This window comes from Alnus glutinosa, chromosome 9 (assembly GCF_958979055.1).
Source record: "Alnus glutinosa chromosome 9, dhAlnGlut1.1, whole genome shotgun sequence".
Classification (NCBI taxonomy): Eukaryota; Viridiplantae; Streptophyta; class Magnoliopsida; order Fagales; family Betulaceae; genus Alnus; species Alnus glutinosa.
Window position 1 is genome coordinate 20,949,432 of NC_084894.1, and position 17,697 is coordinate 20,967,128.

The 17,697-nt window shown below is 35.9% G+C and overlaps 3 protein-coding genes across 5 annotated transcripts; 2 read left to right on the forward strand and 1 right to left on the reverse strand.

Moving 5' to 3' along the window:
• The first annotated feature begins 1,138 nt into the window (after positions 1-1,138).
• Positions 1,139-4,919, forward strand: LOC133877666 (mitogen-activated protein kinase homolog NTF6-like). Its single transcript, XM_062316056.1, has 6 exons — positions 1,139-1,436; positions 1,877-2,006; positions 2,217-2,354; positions 3,650-3,982; positions 4,117-4,300; positions 4,395-4,919. The coding sequence occupies exons 1-6, from the start codon at positions 1,282-1,284 to the stop codon at positions 4,568-4,570; spliced, it is 1,116 nt and encodes a 371-aa protein (XP_062172040.1). The 5' UTR covers positions 1,139-1,281; the 3' UTR covers positions 4,571-4,919.
• Positions 4,920-6,588: 1,669 nt separating this feature from the next.
• LOC133877938 (mitochondrial hydrolase YKR070W-like) lies at positions 6,589-11,504 on the forward strand. 2 transcript variants are annotated; one of them, XM_062316394.1, is made up of 13 exons: positions 6,589-6,793; positions 6,951-7,054; positions 7,198-7,233; positions 7,455-7,528; positions 7,765-7,805; positions 8,300-8,371; positions 8,494-8,695; positions 8,879-8,974; positions 9,073-9,140; positions 9,316-9,520; positions 9,614-9,697; positions 10,765-10,852; positions 11,156-11,504. In XM_062316394.1, exons 1-12 carry the CDS (start codon positions 6,669-6,671, stop codon positions 10,831-10,833), a joined length of 1,176 nt encoding a protein of 391 aa, XP_062172378.1. In that variant the 5' UTR covers positions 6,589-6,668; the 3' UTR covers positions 10,834-10,852; positions 11,156-11,504. The 2 variants fall into 2 exon arrangements, with proteins under 2 accessions (XP_062172378.1, XP_062172379.1); XM_062316395.1 differs by having other exon boundaries at positions 11,161-11,504.
• Positions 11,505-12,258: 754 nt separating this feature from the next.
• Positions 12,259-17,409, reverse strand: LOC133877939 (enoyl-[acyl-carrier-protein] reductase, mitochondrial). 2 transcript variants are annotated; one of them, XM_062316397.1, is made up of 11 exons: positions 17,181-17,409; positions 17,003-17,100; positions 16,434-16,565; positions 15,576-15,719; positions 15,398-15,500; positions 15,109-15,208; positions 14,744-14,820; positions 14,532-14,610; positions 12,753-12,871; positions 12,533-12,645; positions 12,259-12,459 (listed from the first exon to the last, which is right to left on the reverse strand). In XM_062316397.1, the coding sequence occupies exons 1-10, from the start codon at positions 17,345-17,347 to the stop codon at positions 12,552-12,554; spliced, it is 1,113 nt and encodes a 370-aa protein (XP_062172381.1). In that variant the 5' UTR covers positions 17,348-17,409; the 3' UTR covers positions 12,259-12,459; positions 12,533-12,551. The 2 variants fall into 2 exon arrangements, with proteins under 2 accessions (XP_062172381.1, XP_062172380.1); XM_062316396.1 differs by having other exon boundaries at positions 12,259-12,645; positions 17,181-17,408.
• Positions 17,410-17,697: the final 288 nt, after the last annotated feature.

Here is a 17,697-nt window from a genome sequence, read left to right on the forward strand (position 1 = left end):
CTTTGTAAAGTGGTTAATGGTTTTTAAGGCGGTTTTAACAGTTTTGCGGTTATATGGTTAGCGGTTATGGGTGGTTAACGGTTATTGTGGGCGGTTATTTCACCCTTACCTCACTAAATGTAGGCCACTAAAAACTAGTTTTTTTGTAATGTTAAACTACTATCTAATTGTTAATGTGCCATTCAAATTACTAATTGTATTAATGTCTCCTTCTAAATTACCAAACAATGTCAATGTCCTCTAATGACAAAAATACCCTTCATAAAATTATATAAAAACCAAACAAACAAAAAAAACAAAAAATTATTTTTTTCTTTTTAAAATTAGAAAAAATAAAAAAAAGGAAAAACAGAAAAAATAAAAACCAAGTTTTTCCATTTTTTTTTGTTTTATATAATTTTCAGTTTGGTCCACCCCTTAGATTTTCATTTTCTCGTTTTTTATAAAAAAAACTTGTTTTTTTAAAAAAATGTTTTTTTTAATCTTTCAAAAAAAAAAAAATCGTTTTTAATTTTTTTTTTTTAGTTTTAGTTTTTTTTTTCTCGAATTTATAAGGATATATTTGTCTTATTGAATTTTTTTTAAAGGTTATTTTTGTCTTTTTGTTGGCTTTAGAGGAGACATTGACATAAATAATAGTTTGAGAGCACATTGACAATGAAATGATAGTTCAAGGGATATATGTAATTTTCCATTCTCTTTTTTTTTTCCCCTATTATTAGCCCATTTGATTTATTGGCTTTACAATCAAAGGCAACCCTTTTTCTTTCTTTCAAACCTGTTTCTTTTTTCTTTTTTTCTTTTTCTGTTTAGATGAGGTTAAACCCAAATCTCTTACAATTATGATAAACTTTACCAAGTTTACTAGCCGAATAATGAAATTAAGAATATAAGAAAGACATTAACCCATGAAATATAAAATATTATTCGTATAGCTTCGATGAAAAATAATTTCAGCAATAAATAGGGATACAAAAAAGCCCAATAACTATATAGGCCCATTCCTTCTCAGTGGAATTCAACGGCTAGTCACGGTCCACCCGCTAATTGACCGTTCACGCAATTCCATATTCAAATTTCAAACACAAAGCATTTAATTTTTCCAAATGGGCCCCGCCTCCGTGTCCCTACGCGACAGCAATTTGCGATCTTTTCTTCCGCACCCTCTTTGCTTTTTTCCTCCTCGTGTGTGTGTGTGTAAGAAAGAAAGAGAAGACAGAAGAAGTCTGAGAGAAAGCTTTGATTTTTTCTTCAGAGGGGAGAGAGCGAAGAGCGAGAGAGATGGAGATTGAAGCAGTGGAGAGTGAAGCGAGAGGAGTTCCCACGCACGGAGGGCGATACGTGCAGTACAACGTCCTGGGAAACCTCTTCGAGGTCTCCGCCAAGTACGTCCCTCCTATACACCCCGTCGGTCGCGGCGCATACGGCATCGTTTGGTATATTTTCTGCTTTCCTTTCCTTTCCTTTCAGCCTTTACCTTTGGTATTCGAATCTCAGCTTTCGCTTGCTCTTTTCACCTATATCTTTGCTGCTTGCAATGAATATCTGTTTTGATTCTGTTTAATTTTTAATTTTTATTTTCTTTTTCTTTTTTGGGTTTCTTTGACCTGCTTTGTCTTTTGTTGAAAAGCAAAACAAAAACAAGAACGAATCGCTTAGGTCCTGTTTGTTTGGACAGTCCTATAAAAAGATGAGTTTAAGTCAACAGAGAGAAGTAGTTAGGTCAACCGTGGGTTAAATTTACAAAATTTGAGATCTTGGTACTGATTTTATTGATATTTGTTGTGGGAAAAGGCCAACTGTTATAGTTTTGATCGTATATAATCGGATAATACTAAATGAAATTATAAAGCTGAATATTGGGTTCTTATTGCAGCTGTGCGACAAATGCTGAGACCAAAGAAGAGGTTGCAATCAAGAAAATCGGAAATGCATTCGACAACAGGATTGATGCTAAAAGGACACTTCGAGAGATCAAACTCCTTTGCCACATGGACCATGAAAATGTAAATTTCAGTTGTTTAGGGTCTCATATCCTCTGTTGTTAGTACTTCTTGCAAATTTTACAGTACTATTGGAAAGATTAATCCAATCATGGCATGTTACAACCTTAATTTATTGAATCTCTTTTGTTATTTGTATTTCACGTGGATTTAATTTTGTGCACATTGTAATGTTGCGAGTAAGAACTCATATGCTGCATTGTTACTGTGCAGATTGTCAAAATTAAGGACATCATAAGGCCACCAGAAAGGGAAAATTTTAATGATGTGTATATCGTATATGAGCTCGTGGATACTGACCTAAATCAGATAATACGCTCTAACCAGGCTTTGACAGATGATCACTGTCAGGTAATTAGTGATTCCCCTAAATAACCAAGATGCAGTGGACCTATACTTTTAATCAGTGAAAAAAACCCAACTGATTTCGGGTTACAAATGATTGATTTTACATATCTCATCATGGTGAAGTGCTGTTTTTAATGCCTTATGAGTGTTCATGTGTAGAAACATCTTTTGAAGAGTGGTTTCGTGTATTAAGCTTGCTGGCTCTACATTTTTGGTAAACACATGCAAAAAGAATGAGTATTTGCTTTGTATTGAGTTTTTCTTTTAGGGTTTTTTGTTTCTTATCATCCATTTTTTGATATCTCTTGCTATTCTGAATTTCGTATTGATACATAGAGGTGTAGGACTGTTTAGCTTGAAGAAAATTGATGTTGCTGCCAACCAGTAACAATTCATACAATATGGCCTTCTCTGAATAAAAGAAGATGAATAGCCATGGACCTTTTTAATATTTTCAAGACTGTGCCCAAGAAACAACGAAACTAGTATCCAGATTGTTGCATTAACCCTTCACAAAATTAATTTTCACTTGCCTAGGGGTGATCCGGAAAACACTGGTGTGAAAAAGAGGATGATGAATGAGTGATTTTTGCATCTATTTAACTCTCTCTCTTTCACCCACCAAACATCACACTTGGAGTGGGAAGGGGTTCGGGGCTGGGGAGGAGTTGCCCCAGAGATCAAAAGATTAGGTTAAATATTCTTTTAGTTAATTTGTAACCTCTGGTCAATGTATTTCATCTTTAACCCCATTTATACTATATGCAATTGTCCTTTGCTTCATAGTTTCCACATTTCTCAGAATCAAATGCAGTTCACTCTAAAAACATATTTAAGATGTTCTACAATTTGTCCAGCTAATTTGTGACGTAAGTGACTTGATGTTTCATGAGGTCACGTGGACCACTCGAGTTTTTTTTCTTCAAAGAGATGTGTTTTGTGTCATTCTCTTGCACATTTTTTTTGCAAATCTACCATTAAATTTGTGGAACACATATGTAGTCTCACAAATTTAATGGTGGATTTATACATCTTTTGTACAGAGATGGACAAGAGATGGGCAATAGAATCTCTTTAGCCAACATGAAATTCTTCTCCAAGTTTCACGCTGTGTGATTGGGTTATTTTATTCTGTCTTATTTTCTGCTTCTTTGGGATCTTAAAAATTATTTTGTCACAGCATACTTTGTTCTAGAACCCCCCCCCCCCCCCTCCTTGGGGCTGGTTGGTAATCTTCTTTATTGAAATAAAAATTTAAATAATAAAGATTAAAACAGTTTCTTTAAATGCTTTGGCAGTATTTTCTATATCAATTACTAAGGGGATTGAAGTACATACACTCTGCAAGTGTTTTGCACCGAGATTTGAAGCCAAGCAACCTGCTTCTCAATGCAAACTGTGACCTCAAGATTTGTGACTTTGGGCTTGCAAGAACTACCTCGGAGACAGATTTCATGACAGAATATGTTGTAACTCGATGGTATCGAGCCCCTGAATTGCTACTGAACTGTTCAGAATACACAGCGGCCATTGATATTTGGTCAGTTGGTTGCATTTTCCTGGAGATTATCAGAAGGGAGCCACTATTTCCTGGTAAAGACTATGTTCAGCAGTTGATGCTTATAACTGAGGTACTTAAGCTTTAACTCTTTGCTGTCCAGAAAAGTCGCATATCTTCTTTAGGTAACCTATCAATCTTATGGTCTTATCTTATGCTTCTTTTTGTTTCCATTTTTTTTTAAAAAAAAAAAAATTCCCAAAATAGCTATTAGGTTCACCAGATGATTCAGATCTTGGATTTTTAAGAAGTGATAATGCTCGAAAGTATGTCAAGCAGCTCCCTCGTTTCCCAAAGCAACCCTTTGTAGAGAAGTTCCCAAAGGTGTCCCCATTGGCAATCGATCTTGCAGAGAAAATGCTAGTGTTTGATCCATGCAAACGCATAACTGGTATTCCTCAAAACTTGAATAAATTACCATTTCATTGTTGTCAGTCATTTTTTATCTGATGAGGATATCATTTTTTTTAATGGTACATGTAAAGTTGAGGAAGCACTGAATCACCCATACCTATCCGGTCTTCATGAGATAAATGAGGAGCCCACTTGTCCATCTCCTTTTATCTTTGGATTTGAACAGGCATCCTTGAATGAGGAAGATATAAAGGAGCTCGTATGGGAGGAGTCTCTAAATTTCAACCCAGATGACATGATGGAGTAAGCTCACCATCACCAATAACTGTCCTTGTTTCCCTGGTTTGGTTCGCTGAAGTCCTGGTTAAAAAGATTGAGATTTTCGTTTGGAGAGAGTATACCATATACGTATACTATATGTAAACTTCTGAATAAGCATAGCATTTAGGGAGATAGGTTCTCCCTTCCTGTCTTGAGATGATGGATTGGCAGTTTGTGCTGGGAAGTTACTGGATTCATTCCTTTCTGGAATCCAGTGCTCACTGAGGCTTGGTATGCGTAAAAGAAGGCTATGTTCTATTATGCCTGTGATTTGTACATTGTAAATCCAATTTTACTAAGAGAAAAAAGAACTTAAAAAACAAGTGTTTGTATTACTCTGATGCGTGTTTGGAGATTATCTATTGTTTTAGGGATAAATATATTTTAGCCCTCTAAATTACTACCTTTTTTTTCGGATGGCTCCCCAAACTACCAATGCTTAGATTCTGGCCTCCCAAACTACTACTTTATGATTTTTTGGCCTCATTCGTTCATTTATGCAGTCAATTCTAAACAGAAATCTGAAAATACTCTTCATACACTTTGAAATTTCCACGGTTAAGGGAGAAGTATTTTCGGGTTTTTGGCAAATTTCTGTTAGAATTGATAGCATAAATAGATGAATAGGGCCAAAAAATCAGAAAGTGATAGTTTGGAGGGCCATAATCTAAGCATTGGTAGTTTGGGGGGCCATCCGGAGAAATGGTGGTAGTTTAGGAGTTAAAATATATTTAACCCATTGTTTTAAGATTACCTTGTCTCTCAACGGAATATAAATGCATTGAGCGTGTTGCCCCTCAGGGTTGTTTTGTCCGAGGATTGTTAGAAATTTAACCTGGCTCATTAATTAGGTTTATGCTTTATAAAACTTCATAGTGTCCAAAACTAACAGAAATATCATGATAAGAATATAAGTTTAGATCAAATGACAAAATGATGGAGATGAGTTGACTTGTATTTATGAGATGATAAAATATGGCAAAACTGTTACCAAAAATCGGTTCACGTAGGAATGGACTTATTGGTTTACGTAAGAGCACGTATTGTTAAAGTGTCACACATCGCCAAGAGATACATGACATGGACACTTTATAAGTCATGGACACTCCTTCCCTTTCAATGTGTCTTTTGAATGTGAGCAAGGCTCATGGATTTTGACATGGTATCAGAGCAAGTTCCTATATTTGGCTAAAGTTGTCACACGTGAGGAAACGTGTTAAAGTGTTCTATATCGCCAAGCGATACATGACCTGGGTACTTTATAAGCCATGGACACCTCTACTCTCTCAAGATGTCTTTTGAGAGTGAGTAAGGCTAATAAACTTTTACACGCATAAAATACCAAAAGAGTTATTCATGTTTGAGTAAGTTTCAACAATACCATTTGTGAGTGGTTAATAAATAATAATACAATGTAATTTTATTGAAGATCCTTGGTTGCAAGGAAGTTATTGATTGGGAAGTTCGAGAGATCATGGGTAAATTATGGTGTGCAACCAAGGGATTAAGATCCTCTCAAATTACTTAATTAAATTCTTTCAAATTCAGACAAATAATTTAATAGGATCCTAATCCAATAAATATATATTATTACCGGATAAATTTATTTCTTGTTAATTATGGAGCAAAATATGAAATTTGACATGAGGAGACTGTTGTATGTCTTTTCTTTTGTTTTGTCCTATGAAGTATCAACAAATGGGACAGCAAAATATGGCACTTTTTTTTTTTTTTTTCGTACGTAAGAACATACAAAGTATGTTTTATTAGGTTTCGACAATCTTTTAAATTGATATTAATGATACTTATTTATTTTCATATGCATTGATAATATTGCTTAAAGATCAAATATAGAAAATCTATTTTTTTTATTTTAAAAAAAAAAAGGAATAATTTATGCTTTTCTTTTTTACTATCTTAAAAGAAATTCTTGAAATATTAAATATTGGGAAAATGTTTTTAAAAGCCTACGGATGTAAATAATTTATGTTCCTGAGACCAACTTGACAACTTCCATAGTTGTTGGGCAATTTGGCAAACGAAAGGAGATTTCCAGAGCTTTCCTCATTTTCCTCAGCTACAAGATGAGCTTTGGAATTCTCAGAAGGGCTTCACAAACGCATCATCCCCCAAACACAAAGCGATTGCCGTCACTTCTTTCCCTACTATTTTCACGCTCCTTCTCTCAGCTTTGCTCGCAATCCCAACGGTCATTCACTCAGCTTTTTCTCTGTTTTTTTTTTTTTTTTTTTTTTAAATCTCATATATATATATATATATATATATATATATATATATATATATATATACAAACAATGCTTTAGAGCTTAGTTTTGGTGCTTTGGTTCTGGGTCATTGAACTACAGGCCTTCTCTTGGTATTGCGTTCGACATTGACGGTGTCGTTTTGCGCGACCACACTCCTATCGGAGGCTCCCCCCAGGCTCTGAGAAGGTTATATGATGAGTCTGGTACTACCCTTTATGTGTTTCTGCAATATTTTGTTTATTTCACGTTTTTAAGATTGATTATTAGTTTGTGCCCAAAAAAATAAATTTCATTTTTCTTTGTCGTATTAATTTTAGGCACTTTTCTGCTCTTATTTTGCAAGCAGGTGTTCTGAAGATTCCTTATGTTTTCTTGACAAATGGTAAGTCTCTTGGTGTCGTATCGAAGTCATGGGATTGAATTGTATCTCACATTCTATGGCCCAGACATTGGACCAGAAGAAAGAAAAAAGCTGTGTTCTTCTTTTTGTTGGAAGTTGTATTAGGGAGAAACTGGATTTTGGATTTACATATCGAGTCTTAAAAGTATTTTAAGTATGTGTATGATTTAGTAGTTAATATTGTTAGTGCTTTGATTTAACAGGAGGTGGTTTTCGTGAATCCAAAAGAGCTTTAGAGTTAAGTGAGCTCTTGGGTGTAAAAATTTTGCCATCACAGGTACAATTGTGAAGTTCTTCAGAAATATTTTTGAAGTGCTATTTTTCTCTTCCTTTTTCTATTGTCAACCATGTATGTCAATTTGCTAGGCACTCATGCTTGTTGAGTGATGACATGAATTTGTTATCATGTCAAAATGGATAGTATTTGACCACAGAACTCCTGGGCTTTTGTTTTTGTTTTTCTCTTTTGTATTGATTTTTGTTTCTCATCGTTTAAGTACAATTATGATTCAGGTGGTACAGGGCCATTCTCCTTTTAGACAGCTAGTGAATAGGTATGCTTTCGAACTTGGTATGCAAATCATCGATGTGCAATAAAGTCGAATATGATTAAATTTGTGCATGTGTGCATGGATACTTGTGTATATCATTGTGTATTAAACAACATAAAGTTGGCAAGTACATAAGTTCATGCTGAAGTCATTGATGGGTTGAAGTTCATATCCAGGAAATTAAAGCACATGATATAAGGCTATGATGAAAGCTCAGGCATACACTTTCTTAAACCATTAGAAGCAACACATGCATTTAGATATGTGTATTTATCATATTCTATTACATGTAACGTATGTGCCAGAATTTATAGAATAATGAAAGAATAGACATGCCAAACAAAGGGATACATCTTATGATATGTTACAACAATAAAATTAATTTCAGAATCTTGATCCTGGGGAGAATAGAAAGCCTGAACTAAAATGGAGAATTGATTCATTTCATTGATAAGATCAAATTCACCTCTTTAATGATTACATCTTGTGTTGTCCAGATATGAGAATGAATTCATTGTAGCTGTTGGAAAAGGTGAACCTGCTGCAGTGATGTTTGAATATGGATTTAAGTAAGGCTTTTGCCTTGTTGTATTATCTTTGTGATTCACATTGTTGAATGTCGTTGTATAAATTCTCAAATGTAATCTAAGGTGCCCCTGAATGACTTCTTGCTGATTGATTTTATTTGCAGAAACGTGATTTCAATAGATGAATATGCATCCTGCTTTGATGACATTGATCCACTGGCAAAATACAAAAAATGGACAACTAAGCCGATTCCTAATCAAAGTAGCAGTTTTGAGCAGATAGCTCCAAGAGAGAGTGTTTACTCGCAGAGAGTTCAGGCGGCATTTATCGTTAGCGATTCTGTTGATTGGAGCAGAGACATTCAGGTTATTCTGAACCGGCTGTTTATCTGATCATATGAACTTCTTTGATGTCATTTAGTAGGATGATTTCTTGATTTATGCATGCAGTATGACATGTGGCCCCCCTGCCCCTGGATCTCAAGTGTAATATTCTTGGTATGGCAAACTTCTAAGTTCGCAGCTGACTAAAATAGATATTGGTATCAGGTTCTCTGTGACATTTTAAGAACCGGAGGTCTTCCTGGAAGGGAAATTGGACACCAAGCACCACTATATTTTGCACATGATGACCTTAAATTCCAGGTTAGTTGTGATGAGTAGCGAAATTGATTTCTTGAGTGCCTATGTAACTATTCCTATTTAAAACTAACAATATACTGACAAGGTGTTGCCAAAGGTAGGCTACTTTTCCTTCTGAACGTCTTGGCTTGGGAGCTTTCAGAATTGCATTAGAATCCATTTTCAATAGGTAAGGCTAGAGAAAACACTTTAATTGATTATGGTATACTCTTATATCATGTGTGCCTCCTATCTGAAATCACGCCATTTTTTGGGGGGTTGGTTTTTTGGGGGAGGGGGGGATAATCTGAATACCAGTCTTACGTAATGTCATGCACTGTTCTACATGTACTATAAATATGCAGAATTCACCCTAATGCTCTGGAGTATACATCTTTTGGGAAGCCAAATCCATTTGTATTCAAGAATGCTGAAACTTTACTAAAGCAACTTGCATCATCTCTTGACCACGAACTACATGTTGTGAATCATGCAATTGATGGAAGTCATTTCAAGACACTATATATGATAGGAGATAATCCTTCAGTTGACATCAAAGGTGCCCAGCAGGTTTGTCTCTTGGTTTCACATTTTTGTGCATTGGGAATACTATTGGTACATAATAAGGATACCACAATAGAATATTATATTTTGCATTTTCAGGCAGGACATCCCTGGTTTTCCATTCTGACTAGGACTGGGGTTTTTAAGGGAAAGGAAAATGATGCCGATTTTCCAGCAGACCTGGTTAGTGTTTGATGAACTCCTGTGTATTTTGCAAATCTAGTGTCATCTTTATTTTATCTTATAATTTTTTTTTTATTATTATTATTTTTCGTTCCTCCATTTATGTTTTGTGTGTGTGTGTGTTTGGGGGGGGGAGGGGGGAGAATAGCTTGGTCCCAATTCCACCTGAACGCTACCTCACCACTGGGCTGAAGAAGTGTTAGTAGAGAGTGCTGCTAGGGGTACTGCAATATTTATTACAATACCTTACAATTTGACATGTAAATGTCACGTCAGCTACTAAAGAACTAAACTTATCACGTTAGCCACCCCTGAAGCCATTCTAAGCAAAACTCACTGTTAGAGTCAACCCAGATCTTGTGCCCTAATGCATCGCTAGAGTATGTGGCGGTTTCATTGGGCTGGTCTGTGCAAAACCCACCGCACCACCATGAACATGGGTCTTTGTCCTTCAAGGACAGCCAACCAATCAACCCACCTCCTTGAGGCTGTCCAATCACCACCCCATGATGCCGAAGCTCTGCACGAGGGTGCGTACCACGACAAAGGTGTATCGCACCGCGGCAGTTCACCATGCAGTCTGTTTTGCAATAGATTTGGTTCGCGACACAGCTGCACAATGCGCTGAAGCCACTAGATCTGGTTGGATCCTGTGGTGCTCAGCAGGGCGTCACAATGAAGGAGGAACGCCTGGCTCAGCAGCACACTGCGATGCAGATCCGCCCTTCGGGGGTGGTTGCGACCACCCCTTCACCTCCAAGGGGGTGGGCAGCCACCCATGGGAGGGGGTGGCTGACCACCACTCAAAGATTATTAGTTACTTTGCTATTTTGATATTTTATATTTGTGTTTTTTTAAGGCTTATGCGGCACCTCTGAGCCACGTAGATCAAATTTTTAGGAGATGTAGTAAAATTGTGTAGTACTCCAAATTTTGGGTTGCTTCTTAATCTTAAATTGTTGAAACAAAGAGGAAGTGGAGGCACACTGAGCAAAGCTTCCCACATAAAATGGTTTAGATGAAAACTTGGTTGAAAATTATCTGAACTCCCTATGTTGCCCGTGCAGGTTGTTGACACCGTAGAAGAAGCAGTGGACTATATTTTGAGAAAGGAGTGCGCCTCATTAAATTTATAGATCCATACTTGTCCTGAAGGTTTGATTTTTTCTTTTTTTACTGAGAATTTGATCATATTAAGGTGATTAAAGAAAGGAGAGATATATGGAGAAAGCAGTCTAGGTCTAGGATTGTTATCTAAACTAAACAACGATGACCTAGTTCCTGCTAGTTTTGCATAATGTGATGGAACTCATTTTGTTAACCATTTTCAAATATTTTCTGTAATGACATTGATTCATAAAAATTAATTTATTTAAAGGGCATTCTTTATTTTATTTTTATTTTTGTTGGAAAGTGGTGTATCATTTACCTTATCCCTTAATTTTATGTCTGCAATAGTTCAGAAGGAGACCAGGCTCCAGGTCGTTCAAGAATAATGCTATAATGGCGTCAAGTTTGTCCACCTTAGTGAGTGTAAGTCAGTTCTGTTTTCTGGTATGGATGTTATGATAATAAGTTCTGTCATCATGTAGACGGTTATCTATTTCAGTTAAGAGTTTAAGTCTAGCACTACTGTGCAGTGTTTTTGTGACAATAGGTCTTTTATAGTTTATCACATAAAGGGTTAGGAGTTTATCTTTCAATAGGGGTAAGAATTCATCTCCAAGCCTATATATCTTTGTATTTCTCTTATTTAAGTTGTGAGTGATTAATAAAGTAACTAACTAGGCATAATTTTAATCACAAACCTTGTGTTTAAAAAATGTTTTAGTTCCCTTAGAATTTAAAAGGTTTAGGTTATCTGAGAACCTACGATCTAGCCCATTATGTGTTTAAGAACCATTCACGTAACCATGGACATAAATTTTTGTGCTTCTCACATGCTAATTAAAAAAAAAAAAAAACCATGTACTTAATTTATGTTAATTAAAAAACTGTGTTTCTCACATGTTAAGGCATAACTTTGTATGTTTATAAACTGGATTAGAGAAAATTTCTCCAAACTTAATTTGGAGGAAATTTCTGTCGGTTGGGGATTGGTTGAAGAGGGCCAAGGAAAGGGTGTACGGTGGTCAGTAGTTCAAGCAATGGAACCTGATTATTTCCTAAACCCAATTTTAGGGGATCTGAGTTTGAAGTCTGAAACCCTCCCTAAATTTTACAGTAGTCTTGCACCGAAGTTGGTAGAATATCAGACACTCCTTGCCAAACGCGGTTGGGCTCAGGGAAGGTTGGTAATTGGCTGCACTCAAATACCTTTTGTGGACTTCAAATTACTAAAGGCATACCACTGATAGCTCAAGTGCCAATTACCACTGATAGCTCAAGTGCCAATGGGTAATTGATATCGTACATATACTGATCATGCCGTTCATCACATGCACAATATTTTTTTTCATTTTTCCCTTTTCAAAACAAAAGCATTAGCGACTCAAAACACATAAAACTAAAATTTTCACCTCTATGTAACCACTCACATCATAACACTTTTACAAACAAAAAACAAAAGAACACCCTCTAAAAAGCATTAAAAAATGGAGTGATTCCTTACAATTTCTGTTGTCATAAGAAGAAGAAGAAAGAAAGAAAAAAGATTGATTACAAAGTTAAGCAATGACTGCTGATCTTCCATTAATAATGGTGCTTACATGAATTCAATTTTCCAGGTAAAGAAGTTCGGACTCTCACTGTGTCATCGGAGTCTGTAATGACGTGTAATAGAAAATCAAAACCCTAGAACTTCGACAAAAGCATAGGATTACCTCAAACATTCACCTTTAGTCTTGATTTGTAATTAGAATGTGAGGACCTGTTTTGGTTGGCTCCCTAGTTTTCCAAGTGCCTTGTCCAATGCACTGTGAAAATTGTTGAAGGGAACCAGTTCCATCCTGCAAAGAGGAGATTCTCAATATATTAACATGCTGCTATGGTATATGATCAGAAAGATAAAAACCAAATGGCGGTTAAGTAATTTTGTCTATGAAAAAGAACATACTCATATTTCAACTTCCCTTCTCTTGCTCGGTCCAGGAGGTAATCTATCATACTTCTGCACTCTTTTGCTTTATCTGTACTCATCCATTTCTGTAACCAGAATCCCCTCAAAGAAAGGTCCTGCAAAACAGATAGATGCAAACATGATATAACAGACAGGTATAGATCCGATGAAAAGCACGTGTATTGAGAATGATAAGCATAAAAACCCATTTCATTTAGAAAGATGAAACAATCCCAAAACTCATTAGCCAACAAATCAAACCCACTGTATGGCAATGCCAGTCCTATATTTCCCTTCTATTCTGCACCAAATGCATTGTTTCAAAATTTCACAATATCTGTTCAGTTTGCATCCATTTCAAGATCTTAATTAATCTGACCTTCTGGCTATGCAAATTTTTATAACAGTTAACAGAGATTCATATCATGCAAGTAGTGCAAATTTCATCCCCACCAAACTTCATTTAATCCACATCAGACCATATTATCTTTCTTGACCCCTTCCTACCCCAGTTTAGTTTTGCATGTGTCAAGCTTTATCTCAGCTTAATAATAATTGGAGAGGTCCACATTCATGCCTCCTTAAATTTTTAATTGGAACTTCAAATCTCTCAAATAGATGATGCAGGAATAGAAGGAAAATCCAAAAAGGTCAACCAGAAGATAGCATTGCACAAACGGCAATATAAAACTTGTTGCATTATGAGCTTGCATAGAGCCTGGCACACGTTATATGCATCCAGATCAGGAAGAATCATCCTACTTGTTTAAGGAAGCAAAATGCAATCAGTAAAAACACAACGAAAAACAATTAGACCTTTTTCATAATGAATTTGGCTTTATCATATTGTCCACTCCAGGATTATATTCAGAATAGGAGTATGATGAAGGTTTAATGGCTAACTTTCAAAAAGCTAATCAGATAAACCAGTGAATCGCAGGACTGCAACAGCATTACTTTTTCTTCATATACTACAGCCAGTTATACTCTAAGAGCTAGCTGGTGACTTGCAAACTCAACAGTAACTCAATTTCATGCATATGTGGGAGGATAGGATGCTGAAGTAAAACATACAGGATATTTCACTCTCACTAGTTTTCCAGTGTCAACAATTTTGAAGCATAGAAGATTGACATCAGAAACCAAATGTATCTCAAGGAATGTTCAACTATACAATTGTTATGCAAGGACAGAAACCACACAACTGTCATGCAACTACACAATTCCTTTTTTCTTTTTCTTTTTTTTCTTTTTTTTTCTTTACAAATGCATGTTTAGATTGGTGGAACACTTAATTTTATAAGAGAATGATAGATGGATTTCCATCAATCTTATAATGCCAACCAGTTGGAGTTGGCCAGACATATAGTAGTTGCTATCTAGAGCTAAAGACAGCTATCATGTTCAGTTATAATTTTTTGTTTTTTGAATTAAGTAATCGAGATATCATGTTCAGTTATAGTATTACAATACAGACTGTTGTCTTTAATATCTACTCTTATCTCCAACTTCCTTCAACTGGTTCTTCTTATATCTACCAATTGACAGTTCATAGCCCTCCTTTTGTGATCAGACTTTCTCAATCAAGGTTTATTATGTAAAGGCCACTTCAAGGTTATTTCAATCTACTGGTTACCAATTTAGAATTACTCATCATCCCAGTTTACCTTAAATAACAAACATGAAGTTTCTTAATTGCTGAAACTTTGCTCCGATAATTAACAATTAGAAGAGGAAAACTGCTAAACAAAGAAAGGAAAGGAAAGCATGGCTTACTTTAAAAATGAAAGATGACGTTGATACAGTAATAGGTTTTTTAGACATTCCACCATATGTTACCATAGTTCCTCCCTGTCTGAAAACAAGAAACAAAAAAAAGGAAAAAAAAAAAAAAAAAAAACTCATTATATATCTCAAAGAATATTAGATTTCAGAGCCAAATTAAAAACGCTTAATTTTCTCAAAAAATAAAGCATAGCATATGACACCTCAAAAATTTGAGAACCAAGGAAGCAGCATTTCCACCAACACAGTTAAATCCCAAAGCAGGTTCAGGTAGACTACCCTAGCACATTAATGAGAGTAAATTAGAAAACATCAGAATCAAACAAGTCATGATTTGTGCACCACATTAATGAGATGTTAAAAAAATAAAAATAAAATAAAATAAAAATAATAATAATAATAATAAAAAAAAAAAAACATAAGCTGAAGAACTCATATTCTAAGAAACAAAGATAGCTGCCAGAGAACAATGCGTTTAACCAGCCTTTACATATGGGAAAGGATAAACACCTCTGGTTCCCCCTACATCAGACAGTACTAACTTTAATTAGTCAATAGAACACAGTACCAGGAGACCTTTGACATTCTTCACTGCCAGTTGACTCTCAGTAAAAACTTCATCAGCACCAAGATTTTTAAGCTTTTCTTTTGCTTCATCTGATCCAGCCCTGCAGGAACAGATGGCGGTAAGCGAAAGATTCTCATAGAAAAATTATTTTGTTAGAGGAAGGAGATTATGAGAAAAAAACTAACATGCACTAACTGCTCAATTGTTTATGAGTTTATACATAGACTGCGCATTAGCAAACACAGGTAAGCAAGCTAACGAACTTTGAGCCAAAATTTCGGATAAGCACCTGTCCCTTATTATATTTATACTATGGATACCACGATACTGTGCAAGCTGAATAATGCAGTGTCCCACAATGCTTGTAGCCCCATTTTGCACAATAGCATCTCCTATTCAAACCAAGCTAGTAAGGGTTAAGCAGGTAAAAGGATAGAGTACTAAAATTAGGAATATGCCCCCCGTACCTGAGTTTAAAGTAATAAAGTCTTCGAGCATTTTTAGAGCAGTCAAAGGATTAACAGTAATTGTGGCAGCATATTCCATAGGTGAATCCTTATTAATTTTGTGCCAGACACTCTGATCTTTCACAATGTAAGTCTGCCATGTCCCTAAGCAGAAAAAAAATTATCATTGTCCAATATGGTAAAGCAAAGCATGCAAATTCTCTATCCATGAATTGTAGAAAATATGCCTTGTTATATGTCTTAATGAGACAAAACTGGTTCTCTTAACTTTCTTAACAACCAAGAACATTTTGCAGCTTGGCAGTCATCCTTGAGCTTTAATGAGAAAAAAAAACTCATTCTTTCACAGCTTTTAACTGTTAAAGTAGTGGATTTTTCAGCCCTTCTAAATCCAGCCCCTTCTCCTTTTCCCATTGGGTGCAACATATCATGTTCTATATAATTGCACAGCATTTACTATGCCCAGCTTTGCATTTTTACGATAAAATTGTGCAATTTAAATAAAAACAACTCAAAAGCTGAGCAGCGTGACAGCAAAGACTGAAACAGTTTTGCTCTCCAGTCTTCAGGTAGTTGCTATTCCATGCATTTTCCCAGATTTCTCAATTCTTGGTTACTTTTGACTTTTTTATGACATTGTCTTCTCCTGTTTGCTTCTGGCATTCTTGGGTCGTCTCAAAGCAAACAATATATAAATCTTTGCTTAATTTAAAAGAAATGCGTTCAAAAAACTTCTATTTAACATAAATTCAAGAAAAACTCACTTTGATAAGCCATAGGACCTCCTAAATGCTGGGAAACAAAGCCCAAGTAAATGAAAAGCAACTCTTAATTATCTCTGCCAAACAGAAAACATACCAGAAGAAGGTGGAGATGGGATGACCCAATCACCAGGCGAGAGACCCTTAACAGCAGAGCCCACTGAGTGTACCTCTCCAACACCCTCATATCCTCCAACTGCAGGCACTTGTGGCCTCACAGGGTACACACCTACAGCAACATCCACGAACCATTTCTAACACTTTTTGTCAAATTATTTCAGACAAAGTAGGGAAGAAAAAAAAAAAAAAAAAAAACTACCCAAGAAGAACGCAATATCAACTTCAAATTACCCATGAGGAAAAAAAATAACATTTTTCAATAACCTGATACTTTTTTTCATTCAATTTATATAAAAGAATATACTGCATATTCCTAGCATTCGGATTTGTTTGGCTGATCATAAATGTAAAATTCAAGATCTAATATCACTTTTTAGTTGCATGTAGAAACCTAAAAGCCCTACTCAATTAAGCTTAACACGGCCATTTAGCTCAATTAAGCAGCCCAATGGAGGCTAATCTATTAGATCAACCCTAATCAATGCATTACGAATATTCACATCAAAAGAGGACCAAAAGAACAAAGAAAATACGAAGAAAGCGAACCTTCAATCCGGTTGATATCAGAGGGATTGATAGGAGCGGCAAGCATTTTCACGCAGACGTCGTTCTCTTTCACTTCTACCGGCGGTAGCTCTATCATTCTGCAACCCAAACACAAACACTGAAACAAAATAAAAGAAATAAAGCTCGGTGGTATAGGGTAAGGGTTTTGAGTTAGGACCTGGTGACAGTGTCGGGTGGACCGTGGTGCTCGTAGACGACGGCCTTAGACGGCGGCGACATGGTGGCCGAGAACGCTCGCACGCGTAGGGTTTGTGCCCGTGGCACGAGGTGTGACCATGATGGTCCACTCAGAGCTTTCAGAGCTACTGATCGCACCGACGCCATTTCCGTCTCTCCCTGTCGGAGCTTACAGTGTCTGCTCTACGCTTTGCGCTTTTGTGGCTTTTCTTATCCTCAGTTATAAAACGCACCGTTTTACTTTCTCACAAGACGGTTTCCGTTCTTGAGAAACGCTCTATCGTTTTGCTGCAAACACAGTGCCCTTCCGTTCCGTTGGATTATTGTCGTTAAAACGTTCGAAATTCTTTCTCTTTTTTTTTTTCTTTTTTTTTTTTTTTCTTTTTTCTTTTTAAATAAACGTTCGAAATTCAAATATAGTTCGTTTATTTTAAAATTTTTAAAATGGCTTCAAACCTTTTGCTGTTATTAAGGTTTATTAACAATCAAAAAATAAT